The 20,202-nt window shown below is 25.8% G+C and overlaps 1 protein-coding gene across 1 annotated transcript in view; it reads left to right on the top strand.

Moving 5' to 3' along the window:
- The window catches only part of LOC145245768 (cilia- and flagella-associated protein 58-like), a 139,643-nt gene that overhangs the window by 22,839 nt on the left and 96,602 nt on the right, over positions 1-20,202 (top strand). The window contains exons 3-5 of the mRNA XM_080107377.1: positions 1,236-1,451; positions 12,217-12,368; positions 18,850-19,006. Of these exons, the coding sequence (XP_079963503.1) occupies positions 1,236-1,451; positions 12,217-12,368; positions 18,850-19,006 (525 nt within the window). The remainder of the gene's footprint in view (positions 1-1,235; positions 1,452-12,216; positions 12,369-18,849; positions 19,007-20,202) is intronic.

The following is a 20,202-nucleotide window of genomic DNA, read 5'->3' as shown; positions in this document are numbered from 1 at the left end:
AGGAGTCTCGGGTTTGAATCACAGGTACGGATGTGTCTGACTGATGAGCCCAAATGAGAGTGAAACTCGAGTCTTAGACTTTCGGTTCATTGGCTGATATGGCTCTTGTGGTTTGCGGCGTTCTTTGGGCTGTGGAAATAATTATATATATATATATATATATATATATATATATATATATATATATATATTCCAGGTTTTAAATACCCAAAAGTAAAAACCATTGAATTCCAGGTAACAAAATTCACTATAATATATAAATCTATTGCTGCAGTCTAAAAATTCATCGTCAGGTGACAATAAACCTCCAGTTTAACTTGAGTCCAGTCATTTAATGAAAATGAAAACCAAACAGAAAAAAATCGAAAACATTTTGCAGGGTTTAAAATTAATAAATTCTATAAGTGCATCTAGACATGTTAACTGTAAGAAAAGGGAAATCTAGTTTAATCAGTTATTATGAAGAAAGCGTTCGTTACTTTAACATGTTGTGCTCACTATATTGTTCCCTATCACTGATTTCGCAACAGGTAAAAAGGGTGTAAGATATTCTATTCCAATAATGATGAAAACAGTGTTGTGTAGTCAATAGTGTTGGGACAAAACGAAACTTTGAAGGGTATAGGAATCGGAAAATTTTGGGCCTATTTTTCGATCCCAAAAACGATCCTTTAGATTGTCTTTATTTGATTTTATTTACAGCAAAATCTTCCACTGTTGGTAGTAATGTTAAAACAATAAACATTTATTGATGTTAAACTATCAATAAAACTAAAATTGATAGATCCCCCCCAGGTATATCTCTACGTTTGAGAAAATATCGGCACATTTAACATGGGGTTTTATGGTAATCACGAAAAAATAATAGTTCTAGAGTTATATATTAAGAGATTTATAAGGAATCGGAATCGGAATTGATAATTGAATCGGAATCAGGAATTTAGTATGGAATCGGTAATTGTATCAGAATCGGTACAATATTAGAATCGTCCCATCACTAGTAGTTAATAGCCCGAAAACTTCACTTTGACTCCGATTCTGAGAATTTCCAAAAGTCAGATTCTAGCTCAAACTCATGAAACAATCTATTCTGTCTAACTCCGATTCCACAACCCTGGGGGGAAAAGCACACATTTTAGTAAAAAAAAAAAAAGAAAAAGAAAAGAAGTCTTCCTGTTTTGTTGTTTGTGTTTCTTTTTTTTTTTTAATTTGTCTGATTGGAATTTATTTTCCAGATCATCCAGGAACTTAAGTGCGATGCCAACTTGGAGAAATTCACAGAAGCATATGAGAAACTGCATAATTCTCTTAAGACATCGCATGAAAACGAAAGGCAGTTGATGCAAAAATGTCTCGAGTTGAACGCTGATATAATGACGCATGGGACGAAAGTTGCCCAACTGATGACCCTTTCGGAAGAAGACAAGAGCACAATTGCATCACTTAAACAGGTGAAGTTTTCGGTTTATTTCTTAGAATTACTAGCAATAGGATACTGCACCAGAGACAGCTGAAGGAAGAGACTCGTATGCTTGTCAAGTATCACTTCCTAATCGCCATCTTTTCCTTTTTCTTCTCTTTGCTCTCCTCCTCTTCCTTCTGTGACGTCACGCCCACGTCATGGCTTAAAATGCTAATATGAATGAATATTATGCGAATGCTGTCATTGATGATGTGGTCGAGTATCGTAATGCCTGTTATTCAATCCAGTATCTTAATCTCCATGACACTGAGATACCAAATCGCCATATGTAATAGATATGCACCAATAAATGGATATGCATTATGTACATATCTATTTATGATGTACATATCTATGTATTATGTACATATCTATTTATTATGTACATATCTATTTATTATGTACATATCTATTTATTATGTACATATCTATTTATTATGTATATATCTATTTATTATGTATATATCTATTTATTATGTACATATCTATTTATTATGTATATATCTATTTATTATTTACATATCTATTTATTATGTATATATCTATTTATTATGTATATATTTATTTATTATATACATATCTATTTATTATGTGCATATCTATTTATTATGTACATATCTATTTATTATGTACATATATATTTATTATGTACATATCTATTTATTATGTATATATCTATTTATTATGTACATATCTATTTATTATGTATATATCTATTTATTATTTACATATCTATTTATTATGTACATATCTATTTATTATGTATATATCTATTTATTATGTAAATATTTATTTATTATGTACATATCTATTTATTATGTATATATCTATTTATTATGTACATATCTATTTATTATGTACATATCTATTTATTATGTACATATCTATTTATTATGTATATATCTATTTATTATGTATATATCTATTATGTACATATCTATTTATTATGTACATATTTATTTATTATGTACATATCTATTTATTATGTATATATCTATTTATTATGTACATATCTATTTATTATGTATATATCTATTTATTATGTACATATCTATTTATTATGTATATATCTATTTATTATGTATATATCTATTTATTATGTACATATCTATTTATTATGTACATATCTATTTATTATGTACATATCTATTTATTATGTATATATCTATTTATTATGTATATATCTATTATGTACATATCTATTTATTATGTACATATTTATTTATTATGTACATATCTATTTATTATGTATATATCTATTTATTATGTACATATCTATTTATTATGTATATATCTATTTATTATGTACATATCTATTTATTATGTATATATCTATTTATTATGTATATATCTATTTATTATGTACATATTTATTTATTATGTACATATCTATTTATTATGTACATATCTATTTATTATGTACATATTTATTTATTATGTACATATCTATTTATTATGTACATATCTATTTATTATGTACATATTTATTTATTATGTACATATCTATGTATTATGTACATATCTATTTATTATGTACATATCTATTTATTATGTACATATCTATTTATTATGTACATATCTATTTATTATGTATATATCTATTTATTATGTACATATCTATTTATTATGTACATATCTATTTATTATGTATATATCTATTTATTATGTACATATCTATTTATTATGTACATATTTATTTATTATGTACATATCTATTTATTATGTACATATCTATTTATTATGTACATATCTATTTATTATGTACATATCTATTTATTATGTACATATTTATTTATTATGTACATATCTATTTATTATATACATATCTATTTATTATGTATATATCTATTTATTATGTACATATCTATTTATTATATACATATATATTTATTATGTACATATCTATTTATTATATACATATCTATTTATTATGTATATATCTATTTATTATGTACATATTTATTTATTATGTACATATCTATTTATTATGTATATATCTATTTATTATGTACATATCTATTTATTATGTACATATCTATTTATTATGTACATATCTATTTATTATGTGTATATCTATTTATTATGTATATAGCTATTTATTATGTACATATCTATTTATTATGTATATATCTATTTATTATGTACATATCTATTTATTATGTACATATCTATTTATTATGTACATATCTATTTATTATGTATATATCTATTTATTATGTATATATCTATTTATTATGTACATATCTATTTATTATGTATATATCTATTTATTATGTACATATCTATTTATTATGTATATATCTATTTATTATGTACATATCTATTTATTATGTATATATCTATTTATTATGTACATATCTATTTATTCTGTATATATCTATTTATTATGTACATATCTATTTATTATGTACATATCTATTTATTATGTATATATCTATTTATTATGTACATATCTATTTATTATGTACATATTTATTTATTATGTACATATCTATTTATTATGTACATATCTATTTATTATGTACATATTTATTTATTATGTACATATCTATTTATTATGTACATATCTATTTATTATGTACATATTTATTTATTATGTACATATCTATTTATTATGTACATATCTATTTATTATGTACATATCTATTTACTATGTACATATCTATTTATTATGTACATATCTATTTATTATGTACATATCTATTTATTATGTATATATCTATTTATTATGTACATATCTATTTATTATGTACATATCTATTTATTATGTATATATCTATTTATTATGTACATATCTATTTATTATGTACATATCTATTTATTATGTATATATCTATTTATTATGTACATATCTATTTATTATGTACATATTTATTTATTATGTATATATCTATTTATTATGTATATATCTATTTATTATGTATATATCTATTTATTTTGTACATATCTATTTATTATGTACATATCTATTTATTATGTACATATCTATTTATTATGTATATATCTATTTATTATGTACATATCTATTTATTATGTACATATCTATTTATTATGTATATATCTATTTATTATGTACATATCTATTTATTATGTATATATCTATTTATTATGTATATATCTATTTATTATGTACATATCTATTTATTATGTACATATCTATTTATTATGTATATATCTATTTATTATGTACATATCTATTTATTATGTATATATCGATTTATTATGTACACATCTATTTATTATGTATATATCTATTTATTATGTACATATCTATTTATTATGTATATATCTATTTATTATGTATATATCTATTTATTATGTACATATCTATTTATTATGTACATATCTATTTATTATGTACATATCTATTTACTATGTATATATCTATTTATTATGTACATATTTATTTATTATGTACATATCTATTTATTATGTACATATCTATTTATTATGTACATATCTATTTATTATGTATATATCTATTTATTATGTACATATCTATTTATTATGTACATATCTATTTATTATGTACATATCTATTTATTATGTATATATCTATTTATTATGTATATATCTATTTATTATGTACATATCTATTTATTATGTACATATCTATTTATTATGTACATATCTATTAATTATGTACATATCTATTTATTATGTACATATCTATTTATTATGTACATATCTATTTATTATGTATATATCTATTTATTATGTATATATCTATTTATTATGTACATATCTATTTATTATGTACATATCTATTTATTATGTATATATCTATTTATTATGTATATATCTATTTATTATGTACATATCTATTTATTATGTACATATCTATTTATTATGTACATATCTATTTATTATGTATATAACTATTTATTATGTACATATCTATTTATTATGTACATATCTATGTATTATGTATATATCTATTTATTATGTACATATCTATTTATTATGTATATATCTATTTATTATGTATATATCTATTTTTTATCTACATATCTATTTATTATGTACATATCTATTTATTATGTATATATCTATTTATTATGTACATATCTATTTATTATGTACATATCTATTTATTATGTATATATCTATTTATTATGTACATATCTATTTATTATGTACATATCTATTTATTATGTATATATCTATTTATTATGTACATATCTATTTATTATGTACATATCTATTTATCATGCATATATCTATTTATTATGTATATATCTATTTATTATGTACATATCTATTTATTATGTATATAACTATTTATTATGTACATATCTATTTATTATGTACATATCTATGTATTATGTATATATCTATTTATTGTGTACATATCTATTTATTATGTACATATCTATTTATTATGTATATATCTATTTATTATGTATATATCTATTTATTATGTACATATCTACTTATTATGTACATATCTATATATTATGTATATATCTATTTATTATGTATATAACTATTTATTATGTACATATCTATTTATTATGTACATATCTATGTATTATGTATAAATCTATTTATTATGTACATATCTATTTATTATGTATATATCTATTTATTATGTATATATCTATTTTTTATCTACATATCTATTTATTATGTACATATCTATTTATTATGTATATATCTATTTATTATGTACATATCTATTTATTATGTACATATCTATTTATTGTGTATATATCTATTTATTATGTACATATCTATTTATTATGTACATATCTATGTATTATGTATATATCTATTTATTATGTACATATCTATTTATCATGCATATATCTATTTATTATGTATATATCTATTTATTATGTACATATCTATTTATTATGTACATTTCTATTTATTATGTACATATCTATTTATTATGTATATATCTATTTATTATGTACATATCTATTTATTATGTACATATCTATTTATTATGTATATATCTATTTATTATGTACATATCTATTTATTATGTATATATCTATTTATTATGTATATATCTATTTATTATGTACATATCTATTTATTATGTACATATCTATTTATTATGTATATATCTATTTATTATGTACATATCTATTTATTATGTATATATCGATTTATTATGTACACATCTATTTATTATGTATATATCTATTTATTATGTACATATCTATTTATTATGTATATATCTATTTATTATGTATATATCTATTTATTATGTACATATCTATTTATTATGTATATATCTATTTATTATGTACATATCTATTTACTATGTATATATCTATTTATTATGTACATATTTATTTATTATGTACATATCTATTTATTATGTACATATCTATTTATTATGTACATATCTATTTATTATGTATATATCTATTTATTATGTACATATCTATTTATTATGTACATATCTATTTATTATGTACATATCTATTTATTATGTATATATCTATTTATTATGTATATATCTATTTATTATGTACATATCTATTTATTATGTACATATCTATTTATTATGTACATATCTATTAATTATGTACATATCTATTTATTATGTACATATCTATTTATTATGTACATATCTATTTATTATGTATATATCTATTTATTATGTATATATCTATTTATTATGTACATATCTATTTATTATGTACATATCTATTTATTATGTATATATCTATTTATTATGTATATATCTATTTATTATGTACATATCTATTTATTATGTACATATCTATTTATTATGTACATATCTATTTATTATGTATATAACTATTTATTATGTACATATCTATTTATTATGTACATATCTATGTATTATGTATATATCTATTTATTATGTACATATCTATTTATTATGTATATATCTATTTATTATGTATATATCTATTTTTTATCTACATATCTATTTATTATGTACATATCTATTTATTATGTATATATCTATTTATTATGTACATATCTATTTATTATGTACATATCTATTTATTATGTATATATCTATTTATTATGTACATATCTATTTATTATGTACATATCTATTTATTATGTATATATCTATTTATTATATACATATCTATTTATTATGTACATATCTATTTATCATGCATATATCTATTTATTATGTATATATCTATTTATTATGTACATATCTATTTATTATGTATATAACTATTTATTATGTACATATCTATTTATTATGTACATATCTATGTATTATGTATATATCTATTTATTGTGTACATATCTATTTATTATGTACATATCTATTTATTATGTATATATCTATTTATTATGTATATATCTATTTATTATGTACATATCTACTTATTATGTACATATCTATTTATTATGTATATATCTATTTATTATGTATATAACTATTTATTATGTACATATCTATTTATTATGTACATATCTATGTATTATGTATAAATCTATTTATTATGTACATATCTATTTATTATGTATATATCTATTTATTATGTATATATCTATTTTTTATCTACATATCTATTTATTATGTACATATCTATTTATTATGTATATATCTATTTATTATGTACATATCTATTTATTATGTACATATCTATTTATTGTGTATATATCTATTTATTATGTACATATCTATTTATTATGTACATATCTATGTATTATGTATATATCTATTTATTATGTACATATCTATTTATCATGCATATATCTATTTATTATGTATATATCTATTTATTATGTACATATCTATTTATTATGTACATTTCTATTTATTATGTACATATCTATTTATTATGTACATATCTATTTATTATGTATATATCTATTTATTATGTACATATCTATTTATTATGTACATATCTATTTATCATGCATATATCTATTTATTATGTATATATCTATTTATTATGTACATATCTATTTATTATGTATATAACTATTTATTATGTACATATCTATTTATTATGTACATATCTATGTATTATCTATGTATCTATTTATTATGTACATATCTATTTATTATGTACATATCTATTTATTATGTATATATCTATTTATTATGTATATATCTATTTATTATGTACATATCTATTTATTATGTACATATCTATTTATTATGTACATATCTATTTATTATGTATATAACTATTTATTATGTACATATCTATTTATTATGTACATATCTATGTATTATGTATATATCTATTTATTATGTACATATCTATTTATTATGTATATATCTATTTATTATATATATATCTATTTTTTATCTACATATCTATTTATTATGTACATATCTATTTATTATGTATATATCTATTTATTATGTACATATCTATTTATTATGTACATATCTATTTATTATGTATATATCTATTTATTATGTACATATCTATTTATTATGTACATATATATTTATTATGTATATATCTATTTATTATGTACATATCTATTTATTATGTACATATCTATTTATCATGCATATATCTATTTATTATGTACATATCTATTTATTATGTACATATCTATTTATCATGCATATATCTATTTATTATGTATATATCTATTTATTATGTACGTATCTATTTATTATGTACATATCTACAGAGTGCAGCATACAAATCTTCCATGTTTTGGTTGGATATAAAAAAAACTGAACACAACTATCAAGTAAAAAAATGACTGCATTTCTAAAAATTATATGCAAATTAGTTTTGTTTTAATAGGTTTTAAAAATATCAAATGAAGGGAATTATGTTTCTGAATTTTTGAGATGAGGATTGGCTATTTGCATTATTTGGATTCATCGGACTACTTTTCTCATCTTGAGTGACATTTTCCACAAAAGTTTCGATTGATGTAACCTCTGACCTTCTTCAGGTGTAGAACTCAAGAATTTAGATAGAATTGCTATAGGAACCCTTTATTTACTTCACAGAGGTAGCATGCTCTTGTTCCATCAGCCATGATTGGCTAGAGGTTCGAAGTAATCTGCAATTGTATTTTTCTGTTGCCCACACTGAGAATTGAACCTTCAACTTTCAGGAGAATATCACTTTCGCAAGTGATTTTTCCAAGTATTCTAACCACTGCGCCACAAGTCCTTGCGAACAATTCTAGTACGTATTTTAGGAAAAAGTTACAAAGACTTAAATCTGATAATCTTGGTAAACACGATCCGTATTTTTCTTTAAGAGATCAGAATCTATTTCATTTAACACTTATCATTTGCAATTTTTTTACCTTGAAGTGCTATTTTTTAGCTCATTACATCAAGTGCCTTCATGCCTTGTCTGGAACGATTTGCATAAAAAGCACTGAGTGACACACATCAGCGTCATTGTAATGGCGACTCACCCATTACTTGCCATTACTTCCAGGTCCACTCTGTCAGAATCACATCCGTGCATTCAATAGAATCTATTCTTGATATGACGTCAGTTACATCTGCTGCTAGTAATCCCTATCTTCCCACTTTGGTCGTTGTCCATTTTCCTTTCACGGTAGGCAGATGTGACACAAGGCCGGGAAGTGTGAATTGATAAGACTAGCATCCTAGAAGAAGAGACTTCTGGCTCGTAAAAATATGCCAGGGTAGACCCGCCCCGTCAGCATTTCTCTGTAGGGGCGTGTTAGTCAGTTAGCAATAAACTAACCACTTTCTCAAAGGATGATAAAATAAAGCCTGGGATGGGGGACCTCCTAGTGTGACGTTGTATACCATTACACACGTAGACCCAACACGTTGTAGAAGAATACACCATAAGAGAACATAGGAGAAGTAATAACTCATTCCCTCATTTTCCCGCCATATGTAACTTTTCGTTACATACGTACCTGATATCTTTTTAGAAATAATTCTGTCTAGAAAAATATCAGGCGAATCAATGTCAACAATAAAATCTCCATACGATATGATGATAACATAAACTTGGAAGATGTTCTCTGGCTTTGGTAGAGGCCATCTTGGGGAGTTTTTTGTGTGTGGCCAAGAACCACACCGACATTTTGTAAGAATTAGGGTATAAAAGTTATATATTAGCAAAAATAAAAAATGGAAGATATTAATATGGAATTATATTGACAACAAAAAATAAGTAAAGGAATTTATGTGGGTGCGGATTCTATAAACATCTTCAAAGCATCTTTCTCTTATATATATATATATATATGTATATAACTACATACATATGTGTGTGTGGGGGGGGTGGTGTAGGGCCGCTGCTGATGACATTAAATTTACATAAGCGTGTAAAGTACAGAATGTTGTGTTTAAGCAAAAACACTTTTGGTTTGGTTAAAGTAGAAACAATTTTTGTATTTATTTATTTTTTATCAAAAATTGTTGCGTAGAGTCACATGCATACAATATTATGCTTGCCCCTTCATTAGTCCGTACGTTACACTTTCAAAAAGGCCAAATATAATTTTTAAAGACCAAACTGCTTCAAAACTTGCAAAATTCGCGAAACCTGGTTTTAAAACGACCAATCTGGCAACCCTGGACATGAATATGAAAGTGATTTCCCTTTGATGTAGCCTCGCTTTTAATTTCGCAATGGCGTCAGAAGGGAACTCATAGTAATTTCAACATGCAGTGGTTCTCCACCGAAGAAAGAAGGCAGTGAAACATAAAAACGGGGACATTCGAAAGAAAGTGAGCAAAAAAGAAAAAGAACATTGGTGCTGGACTGAAGAAGTAAATTAAAGATTGTCTCTTATAATGTGACTTTTATTATTTGTATTGAACTATGTAGCACAATATTACTTTCTGATTATTTATGATTACTTATTAATTTATCTCGTTTTGTCATTTCTATATTTAAAATATAATGGACACTATTTTCATAGAAATGTTAATTAACTCGTATTTACTGCATGTTATTAGTTTTTCTGTCCAAAAAAATATTTTTTGCGCTATCAGGAAAATTTCAGATTAATTAAAACATATTTGCTGATTAAATATATTTTTTATTATGTAGAATTTCCACAAGTCCTGCCAGTATTAAATAATGTTTTAACGTCGCAGAGTAAACATCCGTTTCTTTGTACAGCCTTATTATAACTTGATATATCTTTAAAACAACTATTTCTAACCATCCAGCCAATTATTATATTTGTCTTTGATACAATAGATAATGCTAAAGCTTAAAATACAATAAGGGAATAACCTATTACATAAATCTCATCCGTCTGTTTAAATGTATGTATGTATGTATGTCTGCCTAAAACTTTCGACAGAGGCGACAGATTTTCTCAAGATCGGTATCGTTTTAAAGCTAGACCCTTCAGACGACAAATATCGAAAAAATTGGCCAAAAACATTAATTCCTTTACCCTTAACTGGTCACTTTTCTACAGGAAGGGGTTGTTTTTTTTTTGCCAATATTTTCGAAAGCCATCCCCTCTTTCGATTACTAGCCTTAATTTAAATCTACGTCACTTCCGGTTTGGCGATGGGCGCAACAGCAAAGAAGTCACGTTTTTTATGTTTGTTTTTTTTTTTCGTGTTCTTTTCCTCCTTCGCAGTACTACTACCATTAATTAAAAAAAAAGAATTTTTTGCTCAACACACGCCTCCAAGCACCCGGGAAACGCCGGGCAATTAGGCTAGTTCATGTATAAAAGAGGAAACGATAAAAGTTTATAAAAGCATTATTGCTGTAAGATAAAGCGATAACAATTCCATATTTGGCAATGTTGTCGGATGATGCTAATGTTGTTGTTTTATAACAAAATTTTCTATTTGACAGGAAGTTGAAAAAGCCTGGAAACTTTTGGAACAAAACCAACAAAAAGAACAAGATTACAAACGCACAGTTGAATCCTTGGAATTTAATATTGGAAATCTAAGGCGTTTGGTTCAGGAAGGAGAATGTCTGAGTATAACAGAAGAAGAGGAATGGTAAAAACAGAAAATATTTTATGTTTTTTTACGATTGAAGATTTCATCAAAAGTAGTTCTTAAATCATTTTTTTTTATTTAGAAAATTTATTTTCATGCAGACGAAAGAAAAATATTTTTGTTTCATTAAGGTAGAAAAAAAAACAATAAATCGGTTCATAGTTTTCTGAATTAAAAATTATGTTTAAAGTGTTTGGGGTTTTTTCACTTAATTTTTAAAAATATTTTTAAAAAGTGGTTCCCTTTTGATCTGAATTGTTTGAACGATTTTCTTCAGAATTAACTTTTTTTAGTGGCAAATAAAAATGTTTTTGTTTTTTTGTTTGTTTGCTCACAAAAATCTGCATTTGGCCATAAAATAACTTCACAATTAAAAAAAAAGAAACAGCGATACAAAAATGATGATCACAAGTTGATTTCTTTTTCTTAATAAAAAATTCTATTTTGATCAAGTAAGATGGCCTGAAACTTTTAAACAGCTCATTTCATAATTTGTTTCTAAATTTTTGAGATAAGGATTGATAATTCATAATATTTGAGTTATTCAGACTGCTGTTCTCATCTTCAGTCTTATTATCACAAAATTTCGGCTGATGGAACGTCCAACTTTCTTCCAGTGTATCTTGTCGAACTTGGGAATTTTTGTCTTGAACTCAGGAATCTTCACGGAATTTCAGACAGAATTCTTTATTTAATCGATGAGGGTTGCATGATCTCGTTCTGCCAGTCATGACTTGGTAGAAATCCTAATTAATTCTCAATTGTATTTTAGTGTAGCCCGTACTAAGATTATCCTTCAACCCCCAGAAGAGTGTAATTTATAACTGAATTTTACCAAGTATTCTGTCCACTACGCTACAATAGTCAAAAGAATCCAAATAAAACGTTTAACAGAGACATTTTCAGTTGGAAACTGCTTGATGCTAATAAAGAAAAAAAAAATTGAATCCACGGAGGTAGCATGCTCTTGTTCCATCAGCCATGAGTAGGTAGAAGTTCTAACTAATTCACAATTATATTTTTAGTGTCATCCGCACTGAAGATTGAATCTTCAACCTCTAAAAGAGTGTAAATTACAACTGAAACATTGTGCACATTACACTCAAGATGAAAATAATAATCCAGATAAACGCAAATAATTCAAACTGATTTTTAAATTTTTATCACATTTAAAAACTTTTCCTTTAAAAACATCTTTTTGTTTTAACTAAATATAAATTTTTTAAATTATTTTAGCAAAATATTGGCGTTATATACAAGTACATGTATCGTGTGTATTCAGGCGAAATGTTTTCATTTAAGCAAGCATCGTTAAAGATAACAGAAATTCCACGGTTAATTATACCATTTCCCTTTTTTTTTTTTAAATATTTTTCTAATGACTTTTTTGTGTTAACATAAAATATATATATGTTCCATATGCATCACGAACGTTTTCGGTTCCTTATTGAATCATTATCACGAGATCAGGCAAATGGACAAAAGAAGCTGAAGAAAAGAAGAGAATTTCAATTTCATTTTCAGTTATAAAACCGGCACGTAAACTCAGTTAAATGTCAGAAGAACGTTTTTACACTGTTCCAGGAAAGACACTAACAATGTAAATTTCGTAATGCAAAATTTAGCTTCATAGGATAAAATTGTATTATAGTAAACATTTTAAAATGTAAAATATTGCCTATGAAATAATATCTTATAGCTTATCGCCTTTATTTTATTTATTATTAATTTTTTGCATTGTAATATATCTGGTAAGTAAGTTACTAAGTAAAAGCCGGGGTGCATATCACCTGGGCCAGGACCGTCAACCAGACCCAAACAAAAGAGTCAAACACCTGCTCTTCAAGGATGATCTCAAGCTGTATGCCAGCTCAGACGCTGACTTAAGTCGGATCTTACAAATTGTACATACTTTTATCAAAGATATTGGAATGAAATTTGCTCTGAAAAAATATTCCCAGTGCTTCTTCAGAGCTGGAAAGAAACTCCAAATGGAAAACATGATCAAGAGACTGACATAGAAATCTATAAGAGTGGGAACCATGCAAATACCTTGGCATAGTGGAAACCAATTCAATCAAACATGTTAAGGTGAGAGAAAAAAATTGACAAAAAATATGTATGCTGTGTCATAAAAATTTGAAAAAAAAAACACCTTACAAACAAAAACAAAGTAACTGCCATTAACCAACTTGCCATGCCTGTTATAACATGCGGTTTAGAGATTATTGACTGATCGTAAAAGAGCATTAACAGCTTAGACACTTAAACAAGGAAAAATTTAATGTACAGAAACCAATGTCTACCAAGGCTGTATTTGCCCGAAGAAGCATGAGGTATAGGTCTCTCAGAAATTGATCATCAACACTAGAACCGGAACCTCATAATGCTACATTGACATCAAGAAACAAGAGCCAATCGAACAACCTCCATCAAAACATTTGCCAAACATTTTGACTGTCTTACAACTGAAACAGAAACACCAAACAAGCCTGCCATGAAATAGCCAAAAAAAGCCAAAGACCTTTTTCAGTGCAGAAAACTTGAATAATAACAACGTGCCACGTATTTTCTGGATGAACTATTCCAGGATTATATAGATAAGGTAACGTTCTAGATTTATGGCGCAAAAGAGGGTCGCTCCATTATGATCAGTTAAGGATAATAATAGCTGCTCAAGAGTAAGGCTTGATGATCAATGCTTTTCAGAAAATGATGGTCTCTCCTACACAGTCCTAGATGGCGTGTGCTACCTGATACCCAGTTATTAGGTTCGGTTGGGGTACGGTTACTATACAATGGGACATAAGTGAGTGTGTAAATATCTCAACTGGGTCATCTGTAAAAAGTTGTCCTGGGAAAATATACTAGAAAGAACACTTGGAAATCATCATCCACTATGCAATTCATACAGCTACGTGCCTAGAAAATAGAGATGTTCAAACCTGACATATATATATATATATATATATATATATATATATATATATATATATATATATGACATAGTGATATAGGAAAAGAGGAAGAAAGTACCAACCCTAGTTGAAGTCAGTACCCCTAATGATATTGTGTTAAACAGAGCTGAAAGGGAAATTATAATAAAATACCAAAGCATGAAAAGAAACTGGAATATCAGGAAAATCTTCGTCATTCCAGTAATTATAGGAGCAACCGGATTTATAAAGAAATAAGTTTAAAAACTACCTGGCGAATATACCTGGTGAACCAAGTGCAAGAGAGATCAAAACATTTTCGCTTAGGGGGACGATTAGAATCGATCAGAGTTTCTGAAATATTGGGTATTCAGCAGGATGCTCAATTTCTGAGCAAAAAATGTAAAAAGAAAATATTTTTAACAGATAAACACACACAGACAGCTACTTAAGTTCAAAACTATACCCGAACTGTTACATTATTCCTCCTTATATACTCCCAAAGCGTATTTTTGTATTTCCGAGAATTCATTCTGCTGGAGAGTCCATCAATGAAAGCTCATGTGATTCCGAATTTCCTGCTTACCTGATTGTACTAACATGCAAAAATTTCAATGTAATGTAAACAAAAATATTGCTGCTAAACTCCTTACATAATGTTCCTATAGACATAGTCTCAACTAGTAGTTCCTTCTGATCAAGTGGCAATATGCCTTGTTTGAGATGAAATAGAGTCAAAATAAAATAGAAACGTTGTCTGTTTGTTTATCAATGTGTCCGTGTGTCTTTGAGCATCGATTTTGAACTATTGATTCCAGAAGAAAACTGATGATTTGAAATCAGTAGATTATTACGATTTTTTAATATTTCGAATGGAAATAACGTAAATATGATCTCTGCGGTGTTTGTGGTGGTTTGATTTAAAATAAAGCTCTGGACCAAAGTCAAACGTAATTTTTCCTAAATAGAATTTTATAAGGAATCAAATAGCTGTATTAATTTTGCATACGAGGAGAGATATAATAATATCGTGGTGTATGTATTGACGCCGGACATCCATAAATAACAACGACAATGCCATACTTTATTTTACTTATAAAAAAGCCCTATAAAAAGATTAAGTACACTTTTTCAAGTGGTAACATTTTCTGAGGATTCCATTTATTCAAAAATTATTTAAAAATGTTAAAATTTTCATTTTTTTAAAACAAATATTTTAAACAACAATTTTTTAAATAAAGTTTTTTGTAAATAAAAATATTTTTGTAAATAGCAAAATTATTTAAACAACAATTTTTTTGATAAGAATTTTTTTAAATAATAAATAATAGAGTAAAAAGTGTTTGGTTTTTAAAATTTTTAAACAAATATTTTTAAACAATTTGTTTTAAAAAAACAATTTTTAAATAATTTTTTTTGTAAATAAAATTTTTTGGAAAATAACAAAATTATTGAAATAACAATTTTTAATAGCATTTTTAAAAACATTTTTAAATAACAATTTTTAATAACATTTTTTAAATAACAATTTTTTAAAAAACCTAACTTTTTTAAATAACAATTTTTTAAAATAGCAAATTTTTTAATTACAATTTTTTAAATACCAAATTTTTTAAATAACAATTCTTTTAAACAACAATTTTTTTTTAAATAACAATGTTTTTAATAACAATTCTTTTAAACAACAAAATTTTTTAAATAACAAAATTTTTCAAATAACAAAATTTTTTTTTAAATAACAGTGTTTTTGAAAAACAATTTTTTTAGATAACAAAATTTTTTAAATTACAATTTTTTAAAGAACAAAAATATTAAAATAACAATTTTTATAACATTTTTTAAAATAACAATGCTTTTAAATAACAAAATATTTAAATAACAAAAATTTTTCAATAACAGTTTTTTTAATAAATTTGTTTACATAACAATGTTTTTAAATAACAATTCTTTTAAACAACAAAAATTTTTAAATAACAAAATTTTTAAAATAACAAAAATGTTTTGAATACCAAATTTTTTAAATAATAAAAAAAACACGAAGTATTGATTATTTTTTGCTTTTGTTGTGTAATATATTAGGTCGGTGCAAAAGTTTTCGCCGATTTCAAATTTCATTTTGAATATGAAAGACTGCGTTTATGAAAATCTTTATTCATAACAATAACGACTTTTTCTTAATAATAACTTGATTCCATCTGTCAACAAACTTATAAATGCATCGCTTGTAAATTTCTTCAAGTTTTTATGTGAAATATGAATGTAACTCATGTTCAATCTCCTCTCGTGGTGTAAAACTAAATGGTTTTGTAATCCTCGAAACAAGTAATAATAACCCGAAAAAGCAACGTCTGATAAAAATGTAGGATGGAACCAGATTTCGTAATCAAATTCTTATAAAAGATCTTTAATAACTAGTCTCACACAAAAACACATTCATATTTCAAGCCATATTGCTTGTTACATACATACGCGCACACAAACATACGCGCCCACGTCCACACACATGTACACATATTAATGTTCGCGTACATACACTCACATTCACGTGTATAGACACACACACACACACGCACACGAACGCACACATGGACGACGTCACTTCCGCTTTCTAGGGAAAAATACACATGCGCAAATGACCACCGGAAACGAGTATAAAGCAAAGAGACAAGCTGTTTCTAACCTTTTTAGAACCAACTTTCAACCAGAGAGGTTGGGCTAACCAGCCGCCTCATTTTCGGGAGACGCACGCTCGCGCGTTCACGTCCCCTGCGACTATGTATGGGGCACGAGCCAACAGACAGTACGTACACTCTTTCTCTCTCTATCTACTACTGGTGTCTGAGAACACCCTCGCGTAGCTGATTGCTAACTGATGTCAACTCTCATATCCTCTTCTTTGTCTACACGCTGGACTATCATTTTCAATTTTCACTACAACACTTATTTCTCTTCCCACGCGCGAACAAACGATAGTGACCCGAACTTGAGATGAACCCACATTTCCTATTCTTCTACAACACCAACCCCGCAACGGACATTGGTTACATACGCGCGGACATGAACACGTGTTATAACTAAAACGTTCATTCTTTCAACAGCAAATAAACGACGTTTATCTTATCCATCAATTGAGTCTTTGTTTTCTTCAATTCCATTCGTTTCATTATTTTCTTGTGGCGAGCTAGGGTATTATACCCTGGTCCGCTACAGAGTTAAGACGAGCATTATTATGACAGAAGATGACTTTCTTCCTGTTGACTAAAGAAGTTCGGTTTCAGGCCAAGATGGATAAGAATATTGCAAGGAAAATCATGAATTATGCTTTAATAATCTGAAATAAAATCGTTATAAATTAATCACATGTTTAAGTAATAACAATACTTGTAAAATAAATCACAACGGTTTAAAATAGACCTTCTATCTACAAACCGGTAAAATCTTTTGCACCAACCTGATATCTCAATCCCGATCAACGATGGGTGTTTCTGCTTATATATTATAATCTCGAAAGCCGTTGGATGTATGTTGTTAATTTTTTGTTTTAGCTCACCAACTGATCAAATTATTAAAGAGGAACTAATGGCTGAACATGATGAAATCGTCATGGACATTTCTTCTTTGCTGGCGGAGCAGTCCACCTTAACGGAAGCCAGAGAGGAATTGGAAACGAAATTAGAAGAAGCTTACAATAACATTGCAGAGGTTAGTGAGTCCATTCAATCTTGAACAACGGACATTACAATAACTTGTCTGTCATGAAAACAAACAACTGATTGCGTTTAAAAGAGTTCAATTCCGCGCGTAGGTAAACCAATCGTCGTACACCCTCGAACTCGTTGTCACTTTAATAATAAGCAAATCGTTTTCGTTTTAGGATGATTTTGAAGGTCACTAATTGTATGAGAAGACATGGTGTGTCGCCATGTTGTTTAAACAATGGAAGAACAAACCGCTCACTGTTTTCACGTTTTCAAAGTTTTTTGGGTGTTTTTTACAAAGTTATTTTCGATGCCTTGTGCGTTTAAAGTGTAGTATCTGTTTTTCAGATGCTGCACTTCAATTTCTTGTTCTCTGTCAATGGAGGAGAAATCCTTCACGACTGAGACAATTTTTATTTTTGTTCCTTTTCTCCACGTTAAAAAACGACCCTGGTGTCTAACTCTGTCCCGTGGGAAGGCATTGTAAATAGGAACATGAAGTGAACTTTTTTGTGTTGTAGTAGTTTTAATACATATATAGATAATATGTCAATCCTCGCAATACTATTGTTGAAGACAAGACATTATCAAAAAAAAAAAAAGAAAGAATAACTAAGTTCATCCTGATATAAACACGTAAATTTTATTAATAACTTATAAAAACAACCAACAGTATAGAATTAGTGTTATATAGTTGGTGAAGCAGAATAGAAATTATCTGTTATTTGTCTGTCTGTCTGTCTGTCTATCTATCTATCTATCTATCTATCTATCTACCTCCACCTATCTATCTATTTATCTATCTATCTATCTATCTATTTATCTATTTATCTATCTATCCATCTATCTCCACCTATCTATCTATCTAATTAACTATCTATTTATCTATCTATCCATCTATCTATCTCCACCTATCTATCTATCTATCTATCTATCTATCTATCTATCTATCTATCTCCACCCATCCATCCATCCATCCATCCATCTATCTATCTATCTATCTATCGATCTATCTATCCCCATCCATCCATCCATCCATCCATCCATCCATCTATCTATCTATCTATTTATCAATATGTCTATCATTGTATCTGTTTATCTATCTCGATCTATCTATCTATCTAACTGGCGAAGTAGACAAGAGATGAGATGTGAAGCTATGTTTTGATAAAGTTGTCAAAAACATGTCGAGGTGTAAAC

Source organism: Euprymna scolopes, chromosome 23, assembly GCF_053919585.1.
Source record: "Euprymna scolopes isolate OS-2025 chromosome 23, ASM5391958v1, whole genome shotgun sequence".
NCBI classification, from domain to species: domain Eukaryota; kingdom Metazoa; phylum Mollusca; class Cephalopoda; order Sepiida; family Sepiolidae; genus Euprymna; species Euprymna scolopes.
Note: the sequence above shows the minus strand (reverse complement) of the source record. Positions and strands in the feature narration are given on the sequence as shown.